Source organism: Salmo salar, chromosome 04 (genome assembly GCF_965601325.2).
Source record: "Salmo salar chromosome 04, fSalSal1, whole genome shotgun sequence".
NCBI lineage: Eukaryota > Metazoa > Chordata > Actinopteri > Salmoniformes > Salmonidae > Salmo > Salmo salar.
This window is the reverse complement of record NC_138294.1, coordinates 56,907,844-56,935,059: the sequence shown is the minus strand read 5'-3', so window position 1 is coordinate 56,935,059 and position 27,216 is coordinate 56,907,844. Positions and strand designations below refer to the sequence as shown.

At 44.8% G+C, this 27,216-nt stretch overlaps 1 protein-coding gene across 1 annotated transcript in view; it reads left to right on the top strand.

The window, feature by feature from the left end:
• Nucleotides 1-27,216, top strand: part of LOC106603380 (glutamate receptor 3) — a 111,572-nt gene that overhangs the window by 26,415 nt on the left and 57,941 nt on the right. The window contains exon 3 of the mRNA XM_082974583.1: nucleotides 13,866-14,105. Within this exon, the coding sequence (XP_082830709.1) occupies nucleotides 13,866-14,105 (240 nt within the window). The remainder of the gene's footprint in view (nucleotides 1-13,865; nucleotides 14,106-27,216) is intronic.

Sequence of the window (27,216 nt, the reverse complement as noted above, 5' to 3'; positions counted from 1 at the left end):
TATTGATCTTCAAGAATAGGATTTGGAAATATGGAATTATAGATTAGCCAAATTGTTTTACCTGAGCATGACCCCAAAACTAAGGACTTATTAGCCAGCCCTACTCTGTTGTTTATGATTTTGTTGCCATAGAGGACTGATTGGGCTCATTGCTTTGAGTTGAAAAATAAATGCAGCTCTCATGAAATGGCATGCTTTTAGCACTATACCGAATAATGCTATTTGCATGTTAAAAATGTATGCCGTATGCTGCGTTTGATACAGGCCTATAGATATCTCGATAATTTGCAGCTGTTTATGATATCAAAATGTCGCAATTTTGAGCCTGTGTTCGTTAGGCCTATGGACATTTATCAGCACATTAGATTGAGAAATAAAAACCCCACTTGTGGTCTTCTTAAATTAAACATGTTTTTGACAGTAAGGTGCACAATACTACTGAGGAGTTTTGAAGGGAGGAACTCCCTCAAACTTTTATTCCGTAGGCTTGGATCTGCACTATGCACATTTTTCACTGGCTGCCCACAGTTCGCAAAAACAAAGATTGATAGGCAGCTTAAACGTCTTCAATTCAACCATTATTGGGTTAAAATACACACACACACACACACACACACACAAACACACACACACACACACACACACACACACACACACACACACACACACACACACACATATATTTGTGATATCCATATAGCCCATAGGCTACTCCACTGCTGTCGTCCATACCTCCAAGCGTTAATTCAAATTGGATAATCTTTGTATGCGGATAGTAGTTGAGCCATTGGAAGAGATAGATTGGACTGTAGCATTCAAAAGCCTATTTCTGCTCTTTTCCCGCGATCCAAATGCATTTGTATCAAAGTGGTCTCTTATTTCTGGTCAGACTTTTTTCAATGCTAATTTGAATGTCATTGAGTAAAAACAGAAAGTCAGTGACAATGCAAGACCATGTTGTTCAAAGTGGCTAGAATGATACGGAAAATATTAGTTTACAAGATTCAATCTAGCTACGTGTAATGAATACTCGGGGAGAAAAAGGTGTAAATTCACGCGCAGAGCGCTGCAGGTGTTTTATTTCGTGTTCAATCGTGTTCACAGGCAGGCAATGGTCATACACCGGTAGGCAAACAGGCAGGTGAATCACAACTAGGACTCTCACAGTTCTTGCTGTGAGATGTTACCCAACTCTTCCACCAAGGCACCTGCAAGTTCCCGGACATTTCTGGGGGAAATGGCCCTAGCCCTCACCCTCCGATCCAACAGGTCCCAGACGTGCTCAATGGGATTGAGATCTGGGCTCTTCGCTGGCCACGGCAGAACACTGGCATTCCTGTCTTGCAGGAAATCATACACAGAACGAGCAGAATGGCTGGTGGCATTGTCATGCTGGAGAGTCATGTCAGGATGAGCCTGCAGGAAGGGTACCACATGAGGGAGGAGGATGTCTTCCCTGTAGCGCACAGCGTTGAGATTGCCTGCAATGACAACAAGCTCAGTCCGATGATGCTGTGACACATCGCCCCAGACCATGACGGACCCTCCACCTCCAAATCGATCCCGCTCCAGAGTACAGGCCTCGGTGTAACGCTCATTCCTTCAACGATAAACGCGAATCCGGCCATCACCCCTGGTGAGATAAAACCGCGACTCGTCAGTGAAGAGCACTTTTTGCCAGTCCTGTCTGGTCCAGCGACAGTGGGTTTGTGCCCATAGGCGACGTTGCTGCCGGTGATGTCTGGTGAGGACCTGCCTTACAACAGGCCTACAAGCCCTCAGTCCAGCCTTTCTCAGCCTATTGCGGACAGTCTGAGCACTGATGGAGGGATTGTGCGTTCCTGGTGTAACTCGGGCAGTTGTTGTTGCCATCCTGTCCCGCAGGTGTGAGGTTCGGATGTACCGATCCTGTGCAGGTGTTGTTACATGTGGTCTGCCAAGGCGAGGACAATCAGCTGTCCGTCCTGCCTCCCTGTAGCGCTGTCTTAGGCGTCTCACAGTACGGACATTGCAATTTATTTCCCTGGCCACATCTGCGGTCCTCATGCCTCTTTGCAGCATGCCTAAGGCATGTTCACACAGATGAGCAGGGACCCTGGGCATCTTTCTTTTGGTGTTTTTCAGAGTCAGTAGAAAGGCCTCTTTAGTGTCCTAAGTTTTCATAACTGTGACCTTAATTGCCTACCATCTGTAAGCTGTTAGAGTCTTAATGACCATTCCACAGGTGCATGTTCATTAATTATTTATGGTTCATTGAACAAGCACTGGAAAAAGTGTTTAAACCCTTTACAATTAAGATCTGTGAAGTTATTTACATTTTTACGAATTATCATTGCAAGACAGGGTCCTGAAAAAGGGACATTTCTTTTTTTTGATGAGTTTAGAATCTAAACAAACAATACCTCACCAAGGCACAAACAGAATGAACTGAACTAAATAAGGAGCTGATGAGACCAGGTGAGTAACTAACACAGGTGAAATCAATGAACAAAAATTAAAGACAGGGCTACGTTTAAGAACACAATGAAACGGAACACATGGTTGACTAAGAAAATAAATACAGAACCTTACACTACGTTTGCTTCAGTTTCATCCCATTATGAGAGGGAAGAAAAGCAAAACTGGCACCTGTCGTCATTCCTTGCATTTGCTAATCATCATGACATTTTTACAATTTTGTTACGCTCATTTCAGTTATAATATTAGTCCCTCCTCTCTTATTAAGATGAGTCCACACAAGCTACTTTAGGATACTTTCTGAATTGCCATTCGTTTTTCCAAACTTCCCCCTGTAATTATTTTCATGCCCTCTGTAATTTCTTTAATTCAATTGAGTCTATGACGGAAGCCTGCCTAGACTATAAAAGGCTACACTGATCACTCGTGCTTGGCTGCCAAATGTATAGGTGTCCCCATAGGCCTAATATTTAAATTGTGGAAATTATTTTTGCGATCCACGGTAGACTTTTCTCATAATGAAAAGGCTCCCCATCCTGCTGGTGTGAGCTTCTGGACAGTGCACTTGCACTTGATATGCGTTTATGGATGAGAGAGTGAACTTGCCATTTCCAAAAAGGAGTTCAGTGGGGAATCGGGGATTGCCTGCCTTGCGATCTGTTGCCTACAGCCAGGGTATCATTAAATATGCCTAAACACTATACCTTTTTATTGCCCATTTAATTAAATTGACACATTTGGCTGTGCTGAACTTCAAGTCATTAGCACAAAACATGCGTCTGAAAAAAACATTGTTTTTGTCATACTGTAGCACAGGTGGTGGTCGCCTGAATTCACTGTAGTAGGCTAGGGCTAATATATAGGCTAGCATACGAATGGGAGATTCATATCCCAGCCTATGAATTAACTTTTAATTTACACATCTCTGTCTTCACTCTTCCCTTCTTGCTTAATTCATGCATCTCCGCGTCCGCTGGCATCTCCACTGGCCTCTCTCTCTCTCTTCCATCCTCTCTATTCCTCTTAAGGATGGATATACATTTACGTAATCGTTGTAAATGTGATATTTCAGGTTTTTACTTTTAATACATTTGCACAAATGTATAGAATACTATTTTTGCTTTGTCATTATGAGATATTGTGTGTAGATTGATGAGGAAAACCCCCCAAATGTAATCAATTTTAGAATAAGGCTGTATCGTTAAAAATTTTTGGGAAAAGTCAAGGGGTCTGAATACTTTCCGAATGCACTGTATTTATCAGCGTGATTGACCTCACAATAAGCCAGATTCTAGTAACTTACATTGTGGTACTGAAATTTGAAGCAGCAGTCGCGGCACAATCAAACGGAAATGGACAGCTCATGGTGCTGAAAGTAGGCAAATTCGAGTAGGCATAATTTAAACCGTTTTCATTTTAATTTGACTTTGCTAACAACAAGAGGGGTTTGTGTTGGAGCCTATTTCTTCCTTTTTAAGAAATACAAGGTAGGCCTACCTGTTTGACAGACGAAATTAGCCTTTAGGCTGCTATGTAACGTGCCTTCAAAAAGTATTCACACCCCTTGACTTTTTCCACATTAAGCCTAAACTAACTTTTTTTTTGTCACACAATACCCCATAATGTCAAAGTGTTACTATGTTTCCCCCCCCAAAAAAATGACAAATTAATAAAAAATGAAATGCTGAAATGTCTTGAGTCAATAAGTATTCAAACCCTTTGTTATGGCAAGCCTAAATAAGTTCAGGACTAAAAATGTGCTTAACAAGTCACATAATAAGTTGCATGGACTCTGTGTGCAATAATAGTGTTTAAACATGTGTTTTGAATGACTACATCATCTCTGCACCCCACACAAACAATTATCTATAAGGTGAATTTCAAAACACAGTTATAACCACGAAGACAAGGGAGGTTTTCCAATGGTTCGCAAAGAAGGGCACTATTGGGTGTAGATGGGTGTAACAAACAAAAAAGCAGACATTGAATATCCCTTTGAGCAAAATGTGTTATGCCATTAACTTTTTGTCCTGAATACAAAGTGTTATGTTTGGGGTAAATCCAATACAACGCATTACTGAGGACCAGTTTGCATATTTTCAAGCATAATGGTGGCTGCATCATGTGTTCCTGTGTATCTCAGTTGGTAGAGCATGGTGTTTACAACGCCAGAATTGTGGGTTTGATTCCCATGGGGACCAGTATGAAAAAAAGAAAAGTATGAAAATGTATGCACTCACTACTGTAAGTATGGATAAGAGTTTCTGCTAAATTACTAAAATGTTATGGGTATGCTTGTAATCGTTTAGGACTGGGGAGATTTTCAGAATAAGAACGAAATGGAGCTGAGCACTGGCAAAATATTACCCAGAACGACTCAAAACTGTAATCGCTGCCAAAGGTGATTTCACTCAGTGGTGTGAATACTTATGTAAATTAGATATGTATTCATTTAATTTTCAATACATTTAACAAACATTTATCAAAACATGTTTTCACTTTGTCATTATGAGGTATTGTGTGTAGATAGGAAAACATCTATTTAATCCATTTTGAATTCAGGCCGTAACACAACACAATGTGGAATAAGTCAAAGGGTATGAATACCTTCTGAAGGCACTGTACATAGATTAGTTGGTCAATTCCTCCACCCACCATGCACTCTTTAAATAGCCTACCTCCGTGTCAGTGAAGGGCTGTTAAGTTAAAACCAGAACTTGAATTGAGGGGGTATTTAAGAAAATGGCAAAAAGCACAGGCCTACCCATTGTTAGCTCAAGATTTTGAAGAAAATAAAAAATATCCGATTATATAAAGTGATCTATAACAGTGCTTTGGTCCGCGATGCTTTATGCTAGAAACAAGCTGTAAAATACCCAGAAAAGACGTGACTCCGATGCATATGGGGATATCATTGTTTTGTTTCTTTGACATTGAGGCTGAGCTATGACTTTCTATAGCCAGGAGACAAAAAAAAATGACTGCTTGGGAAGTAATCAAATTCTGTCACTATCAATTGATTAAGCTTTTCTGTACAATAGAATATGTTTCAACCCAGACAGCTTTTAGGGAAACACTTCTGTGTGACCTTCTCTTGTTGGGTTAAGCTACGGAAGAAGAATAACCAGCAGTTAAAGCTTTCATTTCTCTGCATTGGTGGGCCTACTGTCTGGGATGGAAGGTAGGCCTAACTTTTAAAAGCACCATGCTCAGATTCCTAATGACGTCTCAGATTTAATTATTTCAAAACAGGAACAGTTTCATTGCAAACAAGATACACTTATTTGGCATTGGACAAATTTGGTACTATGTACACAGGCCTATCTCTCTTTCCATTCTTAGCCTGTAATTCCGGTAATTTGTGTGGTATTAAAAATATTCTCTTAGTATGTAAAAATAAGTAGAATTGCCTTAAATATTTCTAAAATGCATTTTTTTGGCGGCCCTGTAAATACGATGATAGATTCATGCAATCCTTTTACTGATGGAGATCTTTCCACCCCTACTCTTGTCCGTGGTGGTCTGTGAACCCACAACCTTCTGGCCCACAGCCCTGTGCGTTATCGAAATTCCTATATTGCCATGTAATGCTGACAGGATGAAGAAACGTTTCTAAAATCGCTGGTCTGTCCAAGAAATGAGGGTAAGCGGTGTTCTGTGCTATCCACTTTATTTGAATTGTTATTTTGGGTATAGGGGAGGGTCACTTGTTTTCTTTCAAGCGTTCAGGGAGGGTTTAAGTAAAATGTATTTGGCTGAAGAGAGGGCCATTCATTTTTATTTCAGAGAGGTCCAATTTTCTCCATGTGACCCTTATTACAAATGACGTTCAATCCCTTATAGCTCTTGAACCAATATCCGTGTCCCAGAAGTAGCAATATAGATAGGTCACTTGATCAATAAAAAAATGGATATATTGGAGGAAAGAGGCACCTTGCCTTGCTCTTGCTTCCTGGATATAAAATAGGCTACAGTGTTCACTATGTTGTGCTCACATTGGCTGGTAGTAAAAATAAAATAAAGGGGAATTTTCTGTACTCCCCATTAATGATAGAATAGTCATATTTGAATACTGCCGAAAGGCCAGTCTCTGTCTAATGACAGGAGTGGCAAAGAGTGGAATGTAATAGCTGAACAGAGATGGCAACCAGGCTAGTGAGCATATAGAACACAGCTGTGAATTACCCTAGAACAGTAGAACAGGGCCTGTCACCCGGGGCTTTGATTCACTCCTGTAATAAAGAAAGTGTTGTGCGTCCCCATTGCCAGACCAGGCCATGATCACAGGGATGATGTTATACCAGCAGCTAGTCCACTCCCGGAGCCCAGATGATGTTGTTATACCAGCAGCTAGTCCACTCCCAGAGCCCAGATGATGATGTTATACCAGCAGCTAGTCCACTCCCGGAGCCCAGATGATGATGTTATACCAGCAGCTAGTCCACTCCCGGAGCCCAGATGATGATGTTATACCAGCAGCTAGTCCACTCCCGGAGCCCAGATGATGATGTTATACCAGCAGCTAGTCCACTCCCGGAGCCCAGATGATGATGTTATACCAGCAGCTAGTCCACTCCCAGAGCACAGATGATGATGTTGTACCAGCATCTAGTCCACTCCCGGAGCCCAGATGATGATGTTATACCAGCAGCTAGTCCACTCCCGGAGCCCAGATGATGTTATACCAACCAGCAGCTAGTCCACTCCCAGAGCCAGATGATGATGTTATACCAGCAGCTAGTCCACTCCCGGAGCCCAGATGATGATGTTATACCAGCAGCTAGTCCACTCCCGGAGGCCAGATGGTGTTATACCAGCAGCTAGTCCACTCCCAGAGCCCAGATGATGATGTTATACCAGCAGCTAGTCCACTCCCAGAGCCCAGATGGTGTTATACCAGCAGCTAGTCCACTCCCGGAGCCCAGATGGTGTTATACCAGCAGCTAGTCCACTCCCGGAGCCCAGATGATGATGTTATACCAGCAGCTAGTCCACTCCCGGAGGCCAGATGGTGTTATACCAGCAGCTAGTCCACTCCCAGAGCCCAGATGATGATGTTATACCAGCAGCTAGTCCACTCCCAGAGCCCAGATGGTGTTATACCAGCAGCTAGTCCACTCCCGGAGGCCAGATGGTGTTATACCAGCAGCTAGTCCACTCCCAGAGCCCAGATGATGATGTTATACCAGCAGCTAGTCCACTCCCGGAGCCCAGATGGTGTTATACCAGCAGCTAGTCCACTCCCAGAGCCAGATGATGATGTTATACCAGCAGGTAGTCCACTCCCGGAGCCCAGATGATGTTATACCAGCAGCTAGTCCACTCCCGGAGCCCAGATGATGATGTTATACCAGCAGCTAGTCCACTCCCGGAGCCCAGATGATGATTTTATACCAGCAGCTAGTCCACTCCCAGAGCCCAGATGATGATGTTATACCACCAGCTAGTCCACTCCCGGAGCCCAGATGATGTTATACCAGCAGCTAGTCCACTCCCGGAGCCCAGATGATGATGTTATACCAGCAGCTAGTCCACTCCCAGAGCCAGATGATGATGTTATACCAGCAGCTAGTCCACTCACGGAGCCCAGATGTTGTTATACCAGCAGCTAGTCCACTCCCGGAGCCCAGATGATGTTGTTATACCAGCAGCTAGTCCACTCCCAGAGCCCAGATGATGTTACGCCAGCAGCTAGTCCACTCCCAGAGCTCAGATGATGATGTTATACCAGCAGCTAGTCCACTCCCGGAGCCCAGATGATGATGTTACACCAGCAGCTAGTCCACTCCCAGAGCCCAGATGATGATGTTATACCAGCAGCTAGTCCACTCCCAGAGCCCAGATGATGTTACGCCAGCAGCTAGTCCACTCCCAGAGCTCAGATGATGATGTTATACCAGCAGCTAGTCCACTCCCGGAGCCCAGATGATGATGTTACACCAGCAGCTAGTCCACTCCCAGAGCCCAGGTGATGATGTTATACCAGCAGCTAGTCCACTCCCAGAGCCCAGATGATGTTGTTATACCAGCAGCTAGTCCACTCCCAGAGCCAGATGATGATGTTATACCAGCAGCTAGTCCACTCCCGGATCCCAGATGATGTTATACCAGCAGCTAGTCCACTCCCAGAGCCCAGATGATGTTGTTATACCAGCAGCTAGTCCACTCCCAGATCCCAGATGATGATGTTATACCAGCAGCTAGTCCACTCCCAGAGCCCAGATGATGTTGTTAGACCAGCAGCTAGTCCACTCCCAGAGCCCAGATGATGTTATACCAGCAGCTAGTCCACTCCCAGAGCCAGATGATGATGTTATACCAGCAGCTAGTCCACTCCCGGAGCCCAGATGATGTTGTTATACCAGCAGCTAGTCCACTCCCAGAGCCCAGATGATGATGTTATACCAGCAGCTAGTCCACTCCCAGAGCCAGATTATGATGTTATACCAGCAGCTAGTCCACTCCCGGAGCCCAGATGATGATGTTATACCAGCAGCTAGTCCACTCCCGGAGCCCAGATGATGATGTTATACCAGCAGCTAGTCCACTCCCGGAGCCCAGATGATGATGTTATACCAGCAGCTAGTCCACTCCCAGAGCCAGATGATGATGTTATACCAGCAGCTAGTCCACTCCCGGATCCCAGATGATGTTATACCAGCAGCTAGTCCACTCCCAGAGCCCAGATGATGTTGTTAGACCAGCAGCTAGTCCACTCCCAGAGCCCAGATGATGTTATACCAGCAGCTAGTCCACTCCCAGAGCCAGATGATGATGTTATACAAGCAGCTAGACCACTCCCGGAGCCCAGATGATGTTATACCAGCAGCTAGTCCACTCCCAGAGCCCAGATGATGTTACGCCAGCAGCTAGTCCACTCCCAGAGCCCAGATGATGATGTTATACCACCAGCTAGTCCACTCCCGGAGCCCAGATGATGTTATACCAGCAGGTAGTCCACTCCCGGAGCCCAGATGATGTTGTTATACCAGCAGCTAGTCCACTCCCAGAGCCCAGATGATGATGTTATACCACCAGCTAGTCCACTCCCAGAGCCCAGATGATGTTATACCAGCAGCTAGTCCACTCCCGAAGCCCAGATGATGTTGTTATACCAGCAGCTAGTCCACTCCCGGAGCCCAGATGATGATGTTATACCAGCAGCTAGTCCACTCCCAGAGCCCAGATGATGTTATACCAGCAGCTAGTCCACTCCCAGAGCCCAGATGATGATGTTATACCAGCAGCTAGTCCACTCCCAGAGCCCAGATGATGTTATACCAGCAGCTAGTCCACTCCCAGAGCCAGATGATGATGTTATACCAGCAGCTAGTCCACTCCCGGATCCCAGATGATGATGTTACACCAGCAGCTAGTCCACTCCCGGAGCCCAGATGATGTTATACCAGCAGCTAGTCCACTCCCAGAGCCCAGATGATGTTACGCCAGCAGCTAGTCCACTCCCAGAGCCCAGATGATGATGTTATACCACCAGCTAGTCCACTCCCGGAGCCAAGATGATGTTATACCAGCAGCTAGTCCACTCCTGGAGCCCAGATGATGTTGTTATACCAGCAGCTAGTCCACTCCCAGAGCCCAGATGATGATGTTATACCAGCAGCTAGTCCACTCCCGGAGCCCAGATGATGATTTTACATTTTACATTTTAGTCATTTAGCAGACGCTCTTATCCAGAGCGACTTACAGTAGTGAATGCATACATTTCATAAATTTCATACATTATTTTCTCTGTACTAGGCCCCCGTGGGAATCGAACCCACAACCCTGGCGTTGCAAACACCATGCTCTACCAACTGAGCCACACGGGACTGATGTTATACCAGCAGCTAGTCCACTCCCGGAGCCCAGATGATGATGTTATACCAGCAGCTAGTCCACTCCCGGAGCCCAGATGATGATGTTATACCAGCAGCTAGTCCACTCCCAGAGCACAGATGATGATGTTACACCAGCAGCTAGTCCACTCCCGGATCCCAGATGATGTTATACCAGCAGCTAGTCCACTCCCAGAGCCCAGATGATGATGTTATACCAGCAGCTAGTCCACTCCCAGAGCCCAGATGATGATGTTATACCAGCAGCTAGTCCACTCCCAGAGCCAGATGATGATGTTATACCAGCAGCTAGTCCACTCCCGGATCCCAGATGATGTTATACCAGCAGCTAGTCCACTCCCAGAGCCCAGATGATGTTATACCAGCAGCTAGTCCACTCCCAGAGCCAGATGATGATGTTATACCACCAGCTAGTCCACTCCCAGAGCCCAGATGATGTTATACCAGCAGCTAGTCCACTCCCGAAGCCCAGATGATGTTGTTATACCAGCAGCTAGTCCACTCCCAGAGCCCAGATGATGTTACGCCAGCAGCTAGTCCACTCCCAGAGCCCAGATGATGATGTTATACCAGCAGCTAGTCCACTCCCGGAGCCCAGATGATGATGTTATACCAGCAGCTAGTCCACTCCCAGAGCCAGATGATGATGTTATACCAGCAGCTAGTCCACTCCCAGAGCCAGATGATGATGTTACACCAGCAGCTAGTCCACTCCCGGATCCCAGATGATGATGTTACACCAGCAGCTAGTCCACTCCCGGATCCCAGATGATGATGTTACACCAGCAGCTAGTCCACTCCCGGATCCCAGATGATGATGTTATACCAGCAGCTACTCCCAGAGCCAGATGATGATGTTACACCAGCAGCTAGTCCACTCCCGGATCCCAGATGATGATGTTACACCAGCAGCTAGTCCACTCCCAGAGCCAGATGATGATGTTACACAAGCAGCTAGTCCACGCCCAGAGCCCAGATGATGTTACGCCAGCAGCTAGTCCACTCCCAGAGCCCAGATGATGTTGTTATACCAGCAGCTAGTCCACTCCCAGAGCCAGATGATGTTATACCAGCAGCTAGTCCACTCCCAGAGCCAGATGATGATCTCATTCGTGCAGAAGGAGAATTGGGGCTATATGTAACCTTGACGAAACAGGAGCTATTACCATTTTCTGCGTCAAACATGCTAGCACTGCATTATTATGATGTGGCTGTTTAAAGCTACAGTATGTATTGATAGCATGAGTTAAAGCCTTCCCTTTGCCGTGGAAAATTACAAATCCAATATTTTCCGTGAATTGAAAACCAAGGCTTGGAAGGGATTCTATTTTTTATCACCAGAGCCTGGCTCCCTTGGTATGTACTGGAGAAAACAGCCTTTGTCTTGAGTCAAAATCCATAGACTTGGAATTGGTTGTCTTTAAAAATAAATGTGTCTCAGTTGCATGTGTCTATTAGTCGATATATCAGGTCTGTGGTATGTCAGGTTTGCAAGCTAAGGAGTGTGTGGTTGTTATTGTTTAGGCCATGGGCTGGCTTTGAGAAAGGCTGTGGTACTGTATATGCGGAGTAGCAGTGCATGGGAATCTACTCTGACATTTTCTCATATGCCTATCTCTTAAGCCTCTTCAAAGGGAGAGGGAGGAGAACCCATTCAATTAAAAAAGGTGCTTCAATTCTGCAGAAAAAATAATATGATTAGACTAAGAAACAATGCCACAACAGCCTCATGTCGATTCCTGCCACGTGCAGTGGTTTCAGCCTCATCTGTCACTAGTTATTCCAAGCAGATGGAATGCTTTACCTTCACACAGACAGACACCTGCTGTAGTAGAGTCATTATGCTGGTGTTGCCCCTGGCCCCAGAACAAACACACATTCATCTGATGTGTGCACAGACCAAAGGAGAAGGCCATGAACGGATGGATGGAGGGAAGGATGATTCATAGATGGATGGATAAGTGGTTGAATTGAAGCATGATAGATGGGTAGAGAAATGTGTAGTGAATGGTTGGCTTGATGGAGGAATGATGCTGAGATGCCTTTAAACCAGTGTTGTGTAACATGCAGCAGAAGCGCGAAATGAGTCAGGTGCGTCTCCAGACTGTTCTCTTTTTACCAATCCACTCCAAAGGTCAGTGTTTCTAGTTTTATGCAGCAACAATGCTGTGGTGTTTCAAGGTTTCCAAGAGATTTATTTGAAGGTTAGGCCCCTATTTATTCTATAAGCTCTAGTACTGCATTCCTTTTCAATGGTTATTTCTTTCCTTTTCTAATTTTGCATGCTGAAAACAAGAGCAGACCACCCTGTGAAAAACATTTTCAGCAACATTTTCATTTTCTAATAAAGAAGTCAGTCAGGTGAAGAGAGGAGAGGAGGAGCACAGTCCACAGAGGGCAAATAGCTTGAGGAATCAGCCAGATGGTGTGGGACAGTGGAGTTGTTATCAGTAGAGTTGTTATTCAGGGTTCACAAACGTCCATTCCACTTAAAACAAGCATTTATAGGAGACCGAGATAAGGAGGGACATAGGAGCTTGTTTAAAAACTTTTGTACATTCACAAGAGAGGTTTGTTCACCTATTTGTTGTGTAAAAATCTAATATTTACACCTTGTTAGACCAAGTACCCGGTGAATTGTACATAGTGTTTATAGCCAGAGCTAATTTTCATCAGCCCCACAGATGGCCCTATGTAGCAGCTTCTTATAAATCAATTTATACTGCAGCGACCAGCGAGCACAGCCCTATGCTGAAACATCGCCTGCCTGCGTCCTGCATGGTGGTAGGAGGTATTTATCCATTAAGAGCAGTGGCCAGTGCACTGATTTCCCCCATTAGTTCTAGTTGATTAACCAAGCAGATACATTGAGTCCAAGGAGAAGTGAAGGGCACAGACAGGCAGAGAGGACTACCATGGGAACGCACATCCCACACGGCTGTCATTTATTCAAATAGTCACCATTTATTTCCCTATTTATAAAGATTAATGCCTGTTAAAATTCCCTTCACAACCTTACAAGTAATAGTTCATTTTCTACAAATGAACTCCCTTGAATTCTCTATTACTTCATCATCACCTCTACATCCTACAATATTCTGACCCACATAGCGTCATGGCCACCTAATCATCCCCAGCTTCTAATTGGCTCATTCATCCCCACTCCTCTCCCCTGTAACTATTCCCCAGGTCGTTGCTGTAAATGAGAATGTGTTCTCAGTCAATAAATGAATAAATAAATGTCAGGTTATGTGTTATGTTCTATGACTGCAGGGAGAGATATGGCCTTATTGGACTGTGTGTGTAGTTGACTGTGTTCTGGCCCTCACCTGGATGTCTGAATGTGGGAAGAGATGACCTTATTTGACTGCTTGTGATCTGCCTGGAGGCTTGATTGACTGTGTCCTAATCCTAACCAACCTGTTTGGTTGACTGTGTTCTGAGTTCTGGCCCTCACCTGAACTTACTCAAACAGACTGTTTGTATTTCTAGGCTGACTATGTTCCGACCCAGAACTGACTGTTCTGTCTGTTTGTCTGTCTGTTTGTCCAGTCTGCTCCCAGTTCTCCAGAGGAGTGTACGCCATCTTCGGCTTCTACGACCAGAAGTCCATGAACACGCTGACCTCGTTCTGTGGGGCTCTGCACACCTCCTTCATCACACCCAGCTTCCCCGCCGATGCCGATGTGCAGTTTGTCATCCAGATGAGGCCTCCTCTACGGGGAGCTGTCCTCAGCCTGCTGGCCCACTACAAGTGGGAGAAGTTTGTCTACCTCTACGACACTGAGAGGGGTAAGAAACAGCCTGGCTAACAGTCTGACAGACTTCATTGCATTGGCAACACACATGAGATACTGTACTATACTGTACATAGAGGCTCTCTGGCTTGTAAAGCCATAGCTCCTCTCTCCTCCACCCATGTCACCTCACATTAAGCCATGAAGTATATAATTATTTCCCCTCAGTGTGGAAATCCTCTGATCCCCAGTCTTCATTTTAAGAGTGATCTAAAAGCTTTAAATCTGGGCCTGTAATGATGCCTAAAGTGCTTTAGTGTCTGGAGGCTTTTCCTTGGCTTCCACATTAAACAGGCCCCTGGCTGCTTCAGTAAATGAGTCCAAGGCAGGTGATGTTCCTATCTGTGTGACTGTTGCTGTGATGTAGTGTGACTGAGGAGCTCCCTCAGAGTCAATACGCTACCAGCCTCTAATCCTCTGAATATCATTTAGACTGTAATTGGATTACATAAAGGAGCCACAACACAATGTGACTTTTACACGTCCTTCATGCCCCCCCCCCCTTTCCCTCTCCACTGTACCCCAGCAGCAGCCATGGGCTGATGGAGGGAGCTAGCAGAGGTCTCCATCCTGCTCTGTAAAGGTCGACATCTGGAGAGTTCAGCCTTAAGACAGAACACTAATGACACTCCAATCTGTCAGGGTGGGAAATTCCTGGTCCTGGACCAGGCTACTGTACTGTAAAGCTGGCTGTAGAGAGAGACATACTGTACAGGAACAGGTATTCTGTTTACAGTACCATGTTGTTGCTGTAATTAGATACTGGTGGTAGGAGAAAATGCTGAGGCTAACAATTACACAGCATTTCTCTCTTGTGTATCATTTAGGGGAAAGGGGGATACCTAGTCAGTTGTACACCTGAATGCCTTCAACTGAAATGTGTCTTCCGCATTTAACCCAACCCCTCAATCAGAGAGGTGCGGGGGGCTGTCTTAATCGACATCCACGTCTTTAGCACCCGGGGAACAGTGGGTTAACTGCCTTGTTCAGGGGTAGAACAACAGATTTTTACCTTGTCAGCTCGGGGATTCAATCCAGCAAACTTTCGGTTACTGGCCCAATGCTCTAACCACTATTTACCATTCACTATAGTGTAAAACTAAAGTGTAAACCATTTTCCACTTCTTCCTCTGGCTATAGGAGATCTTAGTTGTAGTCTTTATCCTCTGTGGCCCATGGGAGGTTCCTAACACCAATACCGTTGAGCTTTATCAAAACATAAAGTATTTTCTCAGAATAGACCATATTCTGTACCACTTTAGATTTATAGCGATGGGGAGGGCTATTAATTGTATTGGGATCGTTTACTGGTTTTATATAGAGTGCATTCAAAGTGCTTTTAAAGCCTACATTGAGCCAGCTTTTACAGTGCGTTCAAGAGGTTTCCTTGCTGGCTTGCATTAACTCCAGTATGGTGGGTGCTTTATCCATCACCCACGTTGACAGGATTGTCAATGGTTCTCATCAAACCATTTTGTTCAACTTTCAACTAGAAAAAAAGATTGCTCACTTCCAACATATTTTCTCAAATAATTGAGTAGGTTTATTTCAAAACGGTAGTTTAAAAAGAAATCTCCCGTCTTCACCACCACAGCACACAAGCCTAACTGAGATGGTAATAGCTAACATCCTTTCTTTATGGTGTTCCAGATGTCCTATCCCTTCCTAAACCATATTAAGAAAGTGCCAATTGCTTTGAAATTGGAGTCCGCCTGTCAGAAACATGAACATGGATGGTGTTTCTTAGTGTCTGTGTGTCTGCTGCAGGCCGTACCAGCTGATAATTGGTTGGCTGCTATGTTGGAGGAAAGGTGATTACGGGGTTTATTGTCTCTCTCGGGCACAATCAACCTTCCTCCATGTGTCTCCTGATTCGCACCTTTACAGCTCTACTTGACTTATGGAGGCCCTTCCACCTGCTGTGTCTGGGCTAGATCGCTACCATCTGTAACACACTCCCCATTTCCACAGCATGACAAGAAAGCAGTAAAGAAAAAAACATAACTCCAACCCGCCCAACGGATGACAGGAGTGGAGAGCCCCATCAACTCACTGCAGTGTTTGTGTCATAGGGAATGGATTTTCGGTCCAATGGGCCTTTGGCTGACAGCAACATTGGCACTTGAGCCACTGTCGTTTGGATTCTTACCCCACATGCTGTGCTGTGTATGCCTTACACACAGCTTGTGTTTGCTCTGAGGCAAGAAAGGCTAGAGAGCCCTCCTGCTCCTCCTGTTCTTACCAACGCTTCTCTGTTCTGTTCCCCACATGGATCAGAACATAGTGTTTAGGCTCTACAGTGATCACCACTCATCTAAATTACACCTTTTAAAAATGACATTTTAAATGGCACTTTACTATTGGGTAACATTGATATGGACTTCCTGTTACAAAAACAAGAGGAAGCTTTTTGAAATTGGGGAGGCTCTCAAAATTCCAGTGGGATGATTTCTCCATCACTGATGAAAAAGCCATCAAACACACCTGAACAGAGACACTCAAACAAAAGGAACCAAGAAATCAAAGGAAGAAAAATATACATAACTCTAGTGAGTCTAGTCCCTTCCCCTCTCAAGCTTGAAATAACAACAAAAGGCATGAAAATGGAAATAGTAAAGGATGCAAATCCACTCTCCTGGATCCCAGTGAGGTTAACCCCATCATGGCTGTAAGCTCTGCTTAGGCTCTGAGACACTGGGTTGTAATAGGAAGATTTGTTACTATGGCAAGGTACAATAAAATAGCAATCTCCCGCCTACATTTTCACTGGGATTGTGAGACTGAGTGTGGAGGAAAATAAACGGCCAGAGGTTCTGACCCTGCCTTCCATGTCCATGCAGCATTCCATTTCAAATGGGATTTGGCCTCTTAGTGAGTGTCTCTCACACCGGCATTCATATTCTCCTCTTTTAACCTCTGTATCACATTGATTCCACCTCACCATCATGCTGGAAATGCCTAGAAACTTCCGTATCCATTGTTCTGTTGAATCTAAATTCCATTGATTTTGCTATTGAGACCTTGAAGAGTGTTTTGAGTCCTTCACCACTAGTTCTTGTTTACAGAAATGGGGTTTAGTTTGTATACCCTGCACCTCAAGTCCTTTAAGAAAAATTAGCAATAAAGTAGTGTGTTTGAATGGAATTGATTTGTGCCTTTGACTCAGTGCTAGAACCTGTTAGTGTTTGTGTTTTGAATAATATATTGTTGAATATGCCCTAAAGCGGATACATTTTTTATATGAGAAATCAAAAACCCTTTTCATATAATATCCACAAACAGACACACACTGCTGTGAGAGGGTCTACTTTTTATTAGTCATTTTATGTGACTAACATACTGTGTAAATACTGTAATATTTACTGACTGACCCCTTTCTTGTAGGATATAGGTCTTTGTAGTAAACTTTTTGTTGCTTGCTTTGGAATAATCTTATGAAATCATCTTAACCAAAGACTACAATAGTACAGGCAAAATTACAGCTTTTCTCTGGTCCCCTTGACAGTAGGGGAAGGTAGGGTTTGAGGTGGAAATTGCATGTATGGAGTAAAATCACGGTGCTCCCCTGCTGGAAGTCTTACTGGCTTCCTCTCTGCAGGGAAAAGTCTGATTAATTGCACAGTGCTAAATGGCTGCGTTCAGCAGTCAGGCACAGGCTCATTAACACAGTGTGGGTGAGTGAGAGAGAGAGAGACAGACAGAGTGAGAGAAACAGAAAGAGAAAGAGAGAGCGGCACAAACCAGCCTCTCCTGTCCTCTCCATCTCATTGATCTCTCTACTCCATCTTCACTTCCAGCCCGGACCGGGCCCCGCTGTACAAATCAATGAGCACAGGCAGCCTGCTGTGGCTAAACGCTGTTTATCTCTTCTTCCCCATCACTGGCTCTGCCTTCCGCCTGTCTGTGTGGTCCCTCTCTTAGGGGGGCCCAACCAGACACGAAACATGGAGAACATTGGGTCGGTCCAATTTGGAGCTCTGTGTCCTTGGACGATTCTGTGACGGCAAACAAATCCTTTTTGAATGCCCAACTATATTTACTCTAGAGATAGATGATACAGGTCTATTGACTGCAAAGCTTTAGATCAACTGAAACTTTATGGAGGTACTGTACAGCGTGTTTTAAAAATGGCACGCTCAGTCAGAGTTCTCAGTCAGAATATGAGATGAAGGTAAAAACGAGGTGGTGTATTGTACTGTATGGGTGGGTGGGCTTTTCATTTGTAAAAGGTGAGCCTGGTCTTGTTGTTTGTGTTTTTGTAAGGCTCTCTCTGTGTGCATGGACTGTGGGATGACCTCATTGGTGAAAAGCGCTGACTCATAGAGCATTGTGCATTCACAGCAGATGGTGACTCTACAGCTGGGGCATCTGTTCTCCCTGAGTGCCCCTGTTCTCCCCCTGAATATAACCAAGCCTGCCCACTCCGCCAGAGGCCCCAAATGGTCACCATGTCTCCAGGCACATTCAAGCATGTAGTGGAATGGGAGGAAAATATTGTGATTGTGCTGTGCTGCTGACCACATGGAATAGTATGATAGTAGGCTACGATATTGTGCCACAACATACTGTTGCATAGGGGTTGGAACCGAAATATGTAAAGTGTTGTTCCCATGTTTCATGAGCTGAAATAAAAGATCCCAGAAATGTTCCATACACACGAAAAGCTTATTTCTCTCAAATGTTATGCACAAATTTGTTTACATCCGATAGTGAGCATTTCTCCTTTGCCAAGATAATCCATCCACCTGACAGGTGTGGCATATCATGAAGCTGATCAAACAGCATGATCATTACACAGGTGCACCTTGTGCTGGGGACAATAAAAGGCCACTCTTATAAGGGCACAGAACGAGACCAGATGCAGACACGGGAGGCAGATGGTTCGAGTCTCTGATATTTATTAGTATCCAAAGGGCAGGCAAGAGAATGGTCGTGGACAGGAAAAAGATCATAACAAGGTCAGAGTCCAGGAGGTACAGAGTGGCAGGCAGGCTTGAGGTCAGGGCAGGCAGGTTCAGAGTCAAGGCAGGCAAGGGTCAAAAACCAGGAGGACTAGCAAAACACAGAGAAGAGGGAAAAAGCAGGAGCACAGAGTAACACGCTGGTTGACTTGACAAAACAAGACGAACTGGCACAGACAGACAAAACACAGGTATAAATACCCAGGGGATAATGGGGAAGATGGGTGACACCTGGAGGGGGGTGGAGACAAGCACAAGGACAGGTGAAACAGATCAGGGTGTGACAACTCTAAAATGTGCAGATGTCTCATGTTTTGAGGCAGCTTGCAATTGGCATGCTGACTGCAGGAATGTCCATCAGAGCTGTTGCCAGAAAATTAAATGTTATTTTCTCTATCATAAGAGAATTTGGCAGTACGTCCAACCGGCCGCACAACCGCATACTATGTATGTAATACTAATCCATGCCAGCCCAGGACCTCCACATCCAGCCGATGACACTGTGGGTTTGCACAACCAAAGAATTTCTGCACAAACTGTCAGAAACCGTCTCAGGGAAGCATATCTGCATGCTCGTTTTCCTCACCAGGGTCTTGACCTGACTGCAGTTTGGCGTCGTAATCGACAGTTGGAAAATTCTCACCTTTGATGGTCACAGGCACGCTGGAGAAGTCTTCACGAGTGGTGCAGCGATCTAAGGCACTGCATCTCAGTGTTAGAGGTGTCACTACAGACCCTGGTTCGATTCAATGCTGTATCACAACCGGCAGTGATTGGAAGTCCCATAGGGCGGCTGAAAATTGACCTAGCGTCGTCCGGGTTAGGGTTTGGCCGGGGTAGGCCGTCATTGAAAATAAGAATTTGTTCTTAACTGACTTGCCTAGTTAAATAAAGGTTAAATAAAATAAATAAAACATTCACGGATGAATCCCGGTTTCAACTGTACCGGGCAGATGGCAGACAGCGTGTATGGCGTTGTGTGGGCGAGCGGTTTGTTGATGTCAACGTTGTGAACAGAGTGCCCCATGGTGACAGTGGGGTTATGGTATAGGCAATTTGAATGTGCAGAGATACTGTGACAAGATCCTGAGGCCCATTTTCGTGCCATTCATACGCAGCCATCACCTCATGTTTCAGCATGATAATGCATGTCCCCATGATATGTAGTGTTGTAATAATGTTATGTGATGTACTGTTTTATGTTTTATTTTATGTGTAATGTACTGTAAGTGCCTTAATGTGGAAGAGTGGTAGCTGCTGCCTTGGCAGGAACTAATGGGGATCCATAATAAATACGAAGACAAATACAAACATGGGTAGGCAGAGAGCAAGAGAGGGTGGTAGGAGGCTTGGCATGATGCGCTGGTCATCTTGTTACGACATGCATTATTTGAATTAGGCCCACATAATTATACCTGCAGAGGAGCAGCTTCAATACAGGAACTTTGAATATCTTTGAACTTGCCACGGTTGGCTTTACGCTAGACCAGAGCTAGCCAACAAGCTTGTGTGTGCAGAGCAACAACAGACTTAAAAACACTTCTTATCTTTTTGTAGTTAATAAATCCATTATTCTCCAATTAACAAAAATCTCTCTCCCTATCTTCTGAATCATGCTAGTTAAGGCCTGGTGTGTAATGTTAGTACAGTAGGCTATTCTTCGGAGGGCAGGTATTGTCACGTCCTGACCAGTATAAGGGGTTATTGCTTATTGTAGTTTGGTCAGGACGTGGCAGGGGGTATTTGTTTTATGTGGTTCGGGGTTTATGGGATATGTATTTATGTAAGAGGGGTGTTTGATTTATGTGTTCCTGGGTTTTTGGGTAATGTTCTTGTTTTGTATTTCTATGGTTTTCTATGTTGTGTATTTCTTTGTGTTGGCCTGGTATGGCTCTCAATCAGGAACAGCTGTACATCGTTGTTGCTGATTGAGACTCATACTTAGGTAGCCCTGTTTCACCTGTCGCTTTGTGGGAAGTTGTGGTTGCATAGCTGTGTGTTTTAGCCTGCAATCATGTTCGTTCGATCGGTTTCTTGTTTTGTTTGTGTTCAATAAAAGTCATTATGAGCACTCAACCCGCTGCGCCTTGGTCCACTACGTACGACGACCGTTACAGAACTTTCCACCACCAACGGACCAAGCAGCAGGCCCAGGAAGAGGAAGGATCCTGGGCCAGGGAGAGAAGGGAGTAGAGGATATTTTGGACATGGGAGGAGCTAATGGCAGGGGACAAGACCCTGCCATGGAAACAGGTGGAGACAGCGAGGGAGGAACGGCGAAAGTGGAGCGAAGAGCGGGCCCAACGTAGGATGCATGAGAGGCAGCCCCAATACATTTTTGTGCCGGGGGCACACGGGTAGTTTGGCTGTGCCAGGGTTAAGCCCCAAGCCAACTCCCTGTGCTTATCGGAGGCAGCTTGTTACTGGTCAGGCCCCGTGCTATAGGGTGATGCGCACAGCGTCGAGGCCGAGCATTCACAGGCCGGTGTGCGCGGTGCCAGCGCCCCGCATTTGCCAGGGGGAAGCGGGCATCCAGCCAATAAGGGTGGTGCCAGTACTGCGCTCAAGACCGCCAGTGCGCCTTCACGGCCCAGTGTATCCTGTTCCCGCTCCTCGCACTAGCCCTGAGGTGCGTGTTTCCAGTCTGGCACATCCAAAGCCAGCACCACGCACCAGGCCTCCGGTGCGTCAGCCCAGTCCAACTCGTCCTGTTCCTGCTCCTCGCACTAGCCCTGTGGTGCGTGTCCCTAGTCTGGTACCTCCACTACCAGCCCCACGCATCAGGCTTTCAGTGCGCAGTCCCCGTCCAGAGCTTCCGACGACAGTACCCCGTCCAGAGCTTCCGACCAGAGCTTCCGACGACAGTACCCCGTCCAGAGCTTCCGACGACAGTACCCCGTCCAGAGCTTCTGGCGACAGTACCTCATCTAGAGATGGCCCACAGTCCGGAACCGAGTGAGACGGCCCACAGTCCGGAACCGAGTGAGACGGCCTACAGTCCGGAGCTCCCAGAGTCGCCCTACAGTCCGGAGCTCCCAGAATCATCCTTCTGCCCGAGGTCTACAGCGACGTGCCTCAGCCAGAGGTATTCTGCGAGGGTGGACAGGTTAGGTGGTGGACTAAGGCCAGAGCCTGAGCCACCACCACAGTAGGAGGATTGGGGAGGGGGGGGGGTGTAGCACGGGAGCCACCCTCCCTTCCCTCCTCTTAGTTTTGGGGGTTTATTTTGTGTTTATTTTTGTGTGAGGTGCATCCGGGGTCTGCACCTTTTGGGGGGGATGGGGGGGGTACTGTCACGTCCTGACCAGTATAAGGGGTTATTGGTTATTGTAGTTTGGTCAGGACGTGGCAGGGGGTATTTGTTTTATGTGGTTCGGGGTTTATGGGATATGTATTTATGTAAGAGGGGTGTTTGATTTATGTGTTCCGGGGTTTTTGGGTAATGTTCTTGTTTTGTATTTCTATGGTTTTCTATGTTGTATTTCTTTGTGTTGGCCTGGTATGGCTCTCAATCAGGAACAGCTGTACATCGTTGTTGCTGATTGAGAGTCATACTTATGTAGCCCTGTTTCACCTGTTCCTTTGTGGGAAGTTGTGGTTGCATAGCTGTGTGTTTTAGCCTGTAATCCTGTTCGTTCGATCGTTTTCTTGTTTTGTTTGTGTTCAATAAAAGTCATTATGAGCACTCAACCCGCTGCGCCTTGGTCCACTACGTACGACGACCGTTACAGGTATCCTAAACACCTACAAACACTGGCAAAGATTTTCAGCTGACAGACAGACACTGGAAGAAGTTTCTGCATGACAGAGTGAGGACTTTCCATAGGTGCTTTGTTGCCGTTTTTCTGTGGGACTAGAAAAATGTCAGAAATGTAAAACAAATGTACTAACTGGTTCCCATGCTTTTAAAATAACAATTATGTTCCGGAACAGTAGAGATCACTTTAGTTCTTGGTTCTGTTGCTGTTCCTCAAATTCCCTTCTTTTCTGGTTTTCCAGTTATGGTTTTGGGCCTCCTTTCCCAGTTGCGATGTACTCTGAAAATGTTCAGAACCCTTGAATTTTTCCACAATTTGTTACGATACAGCCTTATTCTAAAATTAATTTAATTGTTGTTTCCCCTCATCAATCTACACACAATACCCCATAATGACAAAGCAAAACAGGTTTTTATAAATTTGTGCAAATTTATTACAAAAAAAACTTTATCGTATTTACATAAGTATTCAGACCCTTTCCGCAGTCCTTTGTTGAAGCACCTTTGTCAGCGATTACAACCTCGAGTCTTCTTGGGTATGACACTACAAGCTTGGCACACATGTACAGTACTTGGGGAGTTTCTCCCATTCTTCTCTGCAGATCTAGGATGGATGGGGAGCATCGCTGCACAGCTATTTTCAGGTCTCTCCAGAGATGTTCGATCGGGTTCAAGTCCGGGCTCTGCCTGGGCCACTCAAGGACAATCAGATTTGTCCCGAAGCCACTCCTGCATTGTCTTGGCTGTGTGCTTAGGATCGTTGTCCTGTTGGAAGGTGAACCGTCGCCCCAGTCTGAGATCCTGAGCTCTCTGGAGCAAGTTTTCATCAAGGATCTCTCTCTACTTTCCCCCAGTCCTGACTAGTCTCCCAGTCCCTGCAGCTGAAAAACATCCCCACAGCATGATGCTGCCACTACCATGCTTAACCTTAGGGATGGTGCCAGGTTTCCTCCAGACATGACTCTTGGCATTCAGGCCAAATAATTCAATCTGGGTTTCATCAGACCAGAGAATCTTGTTTCTCATGGTCTGAGAGTCCTTTAGGTGCCTTTGGCAAACTCCAAGCAGGCTGTCATGTGCCTCTTACTGACTAGTGGCTTCCATCTGGCCACTCTACCATAAAGGCCTGATTGGTGGAGTACTGCAGAGATGGTTGTACTTTTGGAAGGTTTCCCATCTCCACAGAGGGACTCTGGAGGTCTGTCAGAGTGACCAGCGTGTTTGTGGTCACCTCCCTGACCAAGGCCCTTCTCCCCCGATTGCCCAGCTCTAGGAAGAGTCTTGGTGGTTCCAAACTTCTTCCATTTAAAAATGATGGAGGCCACTGTGTTCTTGGGGACCTTCAATGCTGGTTTTTGCTCTGACATGCACTGTCAACTGCGGAACCTGATATAAACAGGTGTGTGCCTTTCCAAATAATGTCCAATCAATTGAATTGACCACAGGTGGACTCCAATCAAAGGATGATCTATGGAAACAGGATGCACCTGAGCTCAATATAGAGTCTCATAGCAAAGGGTCTGACGTAAATAAGGTATTTCATTGTCATTATGGGGTATTGTGTGTTGATTGATGAGGAAAGAAATGTATTGTATACATTTTAGAATAAGGATTTAACGTAACAAAATGTAAAAAAAGTCAAGGCGTCTGAATACTTTCCGAATGCGCTGTAACTTTATGATGATTCTTACCAGATGCATCGTTATATAAAAGGCAAAATTTTGAAGAGTGTTTTCCAAACAAGCACGTATAGAGGTACCGTGTCATTAGACCATGTGTTGATACTAATGGGATCTTAAGAAAAGCAGCGCTGCTCTCAGATCAGCTTTCTCCATCCATATCTTACCTTATAATATTATTATTCAACAATACTGACAATGGATCAGCTCCTAGCGAGATATTATCACCTATGGCTGTATATAAGCTATTGAGGCGGCATTTTATGTTTACTCAATAATAATGCACTGAATCACAGATTGGGCACATCATTGTGCACATGTTGTCACACATCATGAAACACATTGAGCCAGAAATTACACATAGTAGCCTGATTTCAATATGATTAATGATATACAATTGAAGTCGGAAGTTTACATACACCTTAGCCAAATACATTTAAACTCAGTTTTAGACAATTCCTGACATTTAATCCTAGTAAAAATTCTCTGTCTTAGGTCAGTTAGGATCAACACTTTATTTTAAGAATGTGAAATGTCAGAATAATAGTAGATAGAATGATTTATTTCAGCTTTTATTTCTTTCATCACATTCCCAGTGGGTCAGAAGTTTACATACACTCATTTAGTATTTGGTAGCATTGCCTTCAAATTGTTTAACTTGGGTCAATGTTTCGGGTAGCCTTCCACAAACTTCCCACAATAAGTTGAGTGAATTTTGTCCCATTCCTCCTGACAGAGCTGGTGTAACTGAGTCAGGTTTGTAGGCTTTTTCAGTTCTGCCCACAAATGTTCTATAGGATTAAGGTCAGGGCTTTGTGATGGCAACTCCAATACCTTGACTTTGTTGTCCTTTAGCCATTTTGCCACAACTTTGGAAGTATGCTTGGGGTCATTGACAATTTGGAAGACCCATTTGCGACCAAGCTTTAACATCCTGACTGATGTCTTGATGTTGCTTCAATATATTCACATAATTTTCCTCCCTCATGATGCCATCTTTTTTGAGAAAAGCACCAGTCCCTCCTGCAGCAAAGCACCCCCACAACATGATGCTGCCACCCCCATGCTTCATGGTTGGGATGGTGTTCTTCAGCTTGCAAGCCTCCCCCTTTTTCCTCCAAACATAACAATGGTCATTATGGCCAAACGGTTCTATTTTTGTTTCATCAGACCAGAGGACATTTCTCCAAAAAGTACGATCTTTGTCCCCGTGTGCAGTTGCAAACCGTAGTCTGGCTTTTTTATGGCAGTTTTGGAGCAGTGGCTTCTTCCTTGCTGAGCGGCCTTTTAGGTTATATCGATATAGGACTCGTTTTACTGTGGCTATAGATACGTTTGTACCCGTTTCCTCCAGCATCTTCACAAGGTCCTTGTTCTGGGATTGACTTGCACTTTTCGCACCAAAGTACGTTCATCTCTAGGAGACAGAACACGTCTCCTCCCTGACCGATATGACGGCTGCGTGGTCCCATGGTGTTTACGCTTGCGTACTATTGTTTGTACAGATGAACGTGGTACCCTCAAGCATTTGGAAATTGCTCCCAAGAATGAACCAGACTTGTGGAGGTCTACAATTTTTTTTCTGAGGTCTTTGCTGATTTCTTTAGATTTTCCCATGATGTCAAGCAAAGAGGCACTGAGGTTGAAGGTAGGCCTTGAAATACATCCACAGGTACACCTCGAATTGACTCAAATTATGTCAATTAGCCTATCATAAGTTTCTAAAGCCATGACATAATTTTCTGGAATTTTCCAAGCTGTTTAAAGGCACAGTCAAATTAGTGTACGTAAACTTCTGACCCACTGGAATTGTGATACAGTGAATTATAAGTGAAATAATCTGTCTGTAAACAATTGTTGGAAAAATGACTTGTGTCATGCACAAAGTAGGTGTCCTAACTGACTTGCCAAAACTATAGTTTGTTAACAATAAATTTGTGGAGTGGTTGAAAAACGAGTTTTAATGACTCCAACCTAAGTTTATGTAAACTTCCAACTTCAACTGTAAGCCCATGTAGCCTATGTATCTTCTAATGTAGTCATCTAAGTTTTCATTTGAAGCATCATTTTATCCTTCAACTTGTTTGTAACAATTGCAAAAACATTGGCAATATTGTATTTGTAGTCAACTTTTTTATGAAGTCATCAGCAGACACAGTCAGACAGATAGCCTAAACATTTAGCAGAGATCTTCTATGAAAAGGGCAACAAAGTGTCTAACGTTGCACTTTAGCTGCTATACTAGTGGTCTGGATCACTCATATAGATTCAAAGGTTTTTAAGAGCTACCTTACTAACGAAGTCTCTAAGAAACACCTCGGCTACTAAAGATGCATGGTGAGAAGGTTCTAATGATGATAACGCTACGAGGGCTCTGGGAAACGCGGCCCTGTCCCCTGAACCGCTTCCCTGAACCAGTTCCAACCAACCCCTGCGGTTGCATTTTCAGAATTTAAATGCCTTAATTATGAATATAGAATGTGTTATGGCTTCATTTTTAATCTTGCTATTGACATTTCCTCCAAGTAAATACAGTATCAGGAGCATGCAGGTTAGAGGAGGGAGAAGGGGAGCTTTTTTAACTAAGGAATGAGTTGTTCTGGTATTGATAAGAATGACACATTGATTTCTGTACTTTTAGGCTGAGTAATTTGCACTCTTGATGCATTTTGGAGTTACTCACTAACTGTAAGTCGCTCTGGATAAGAG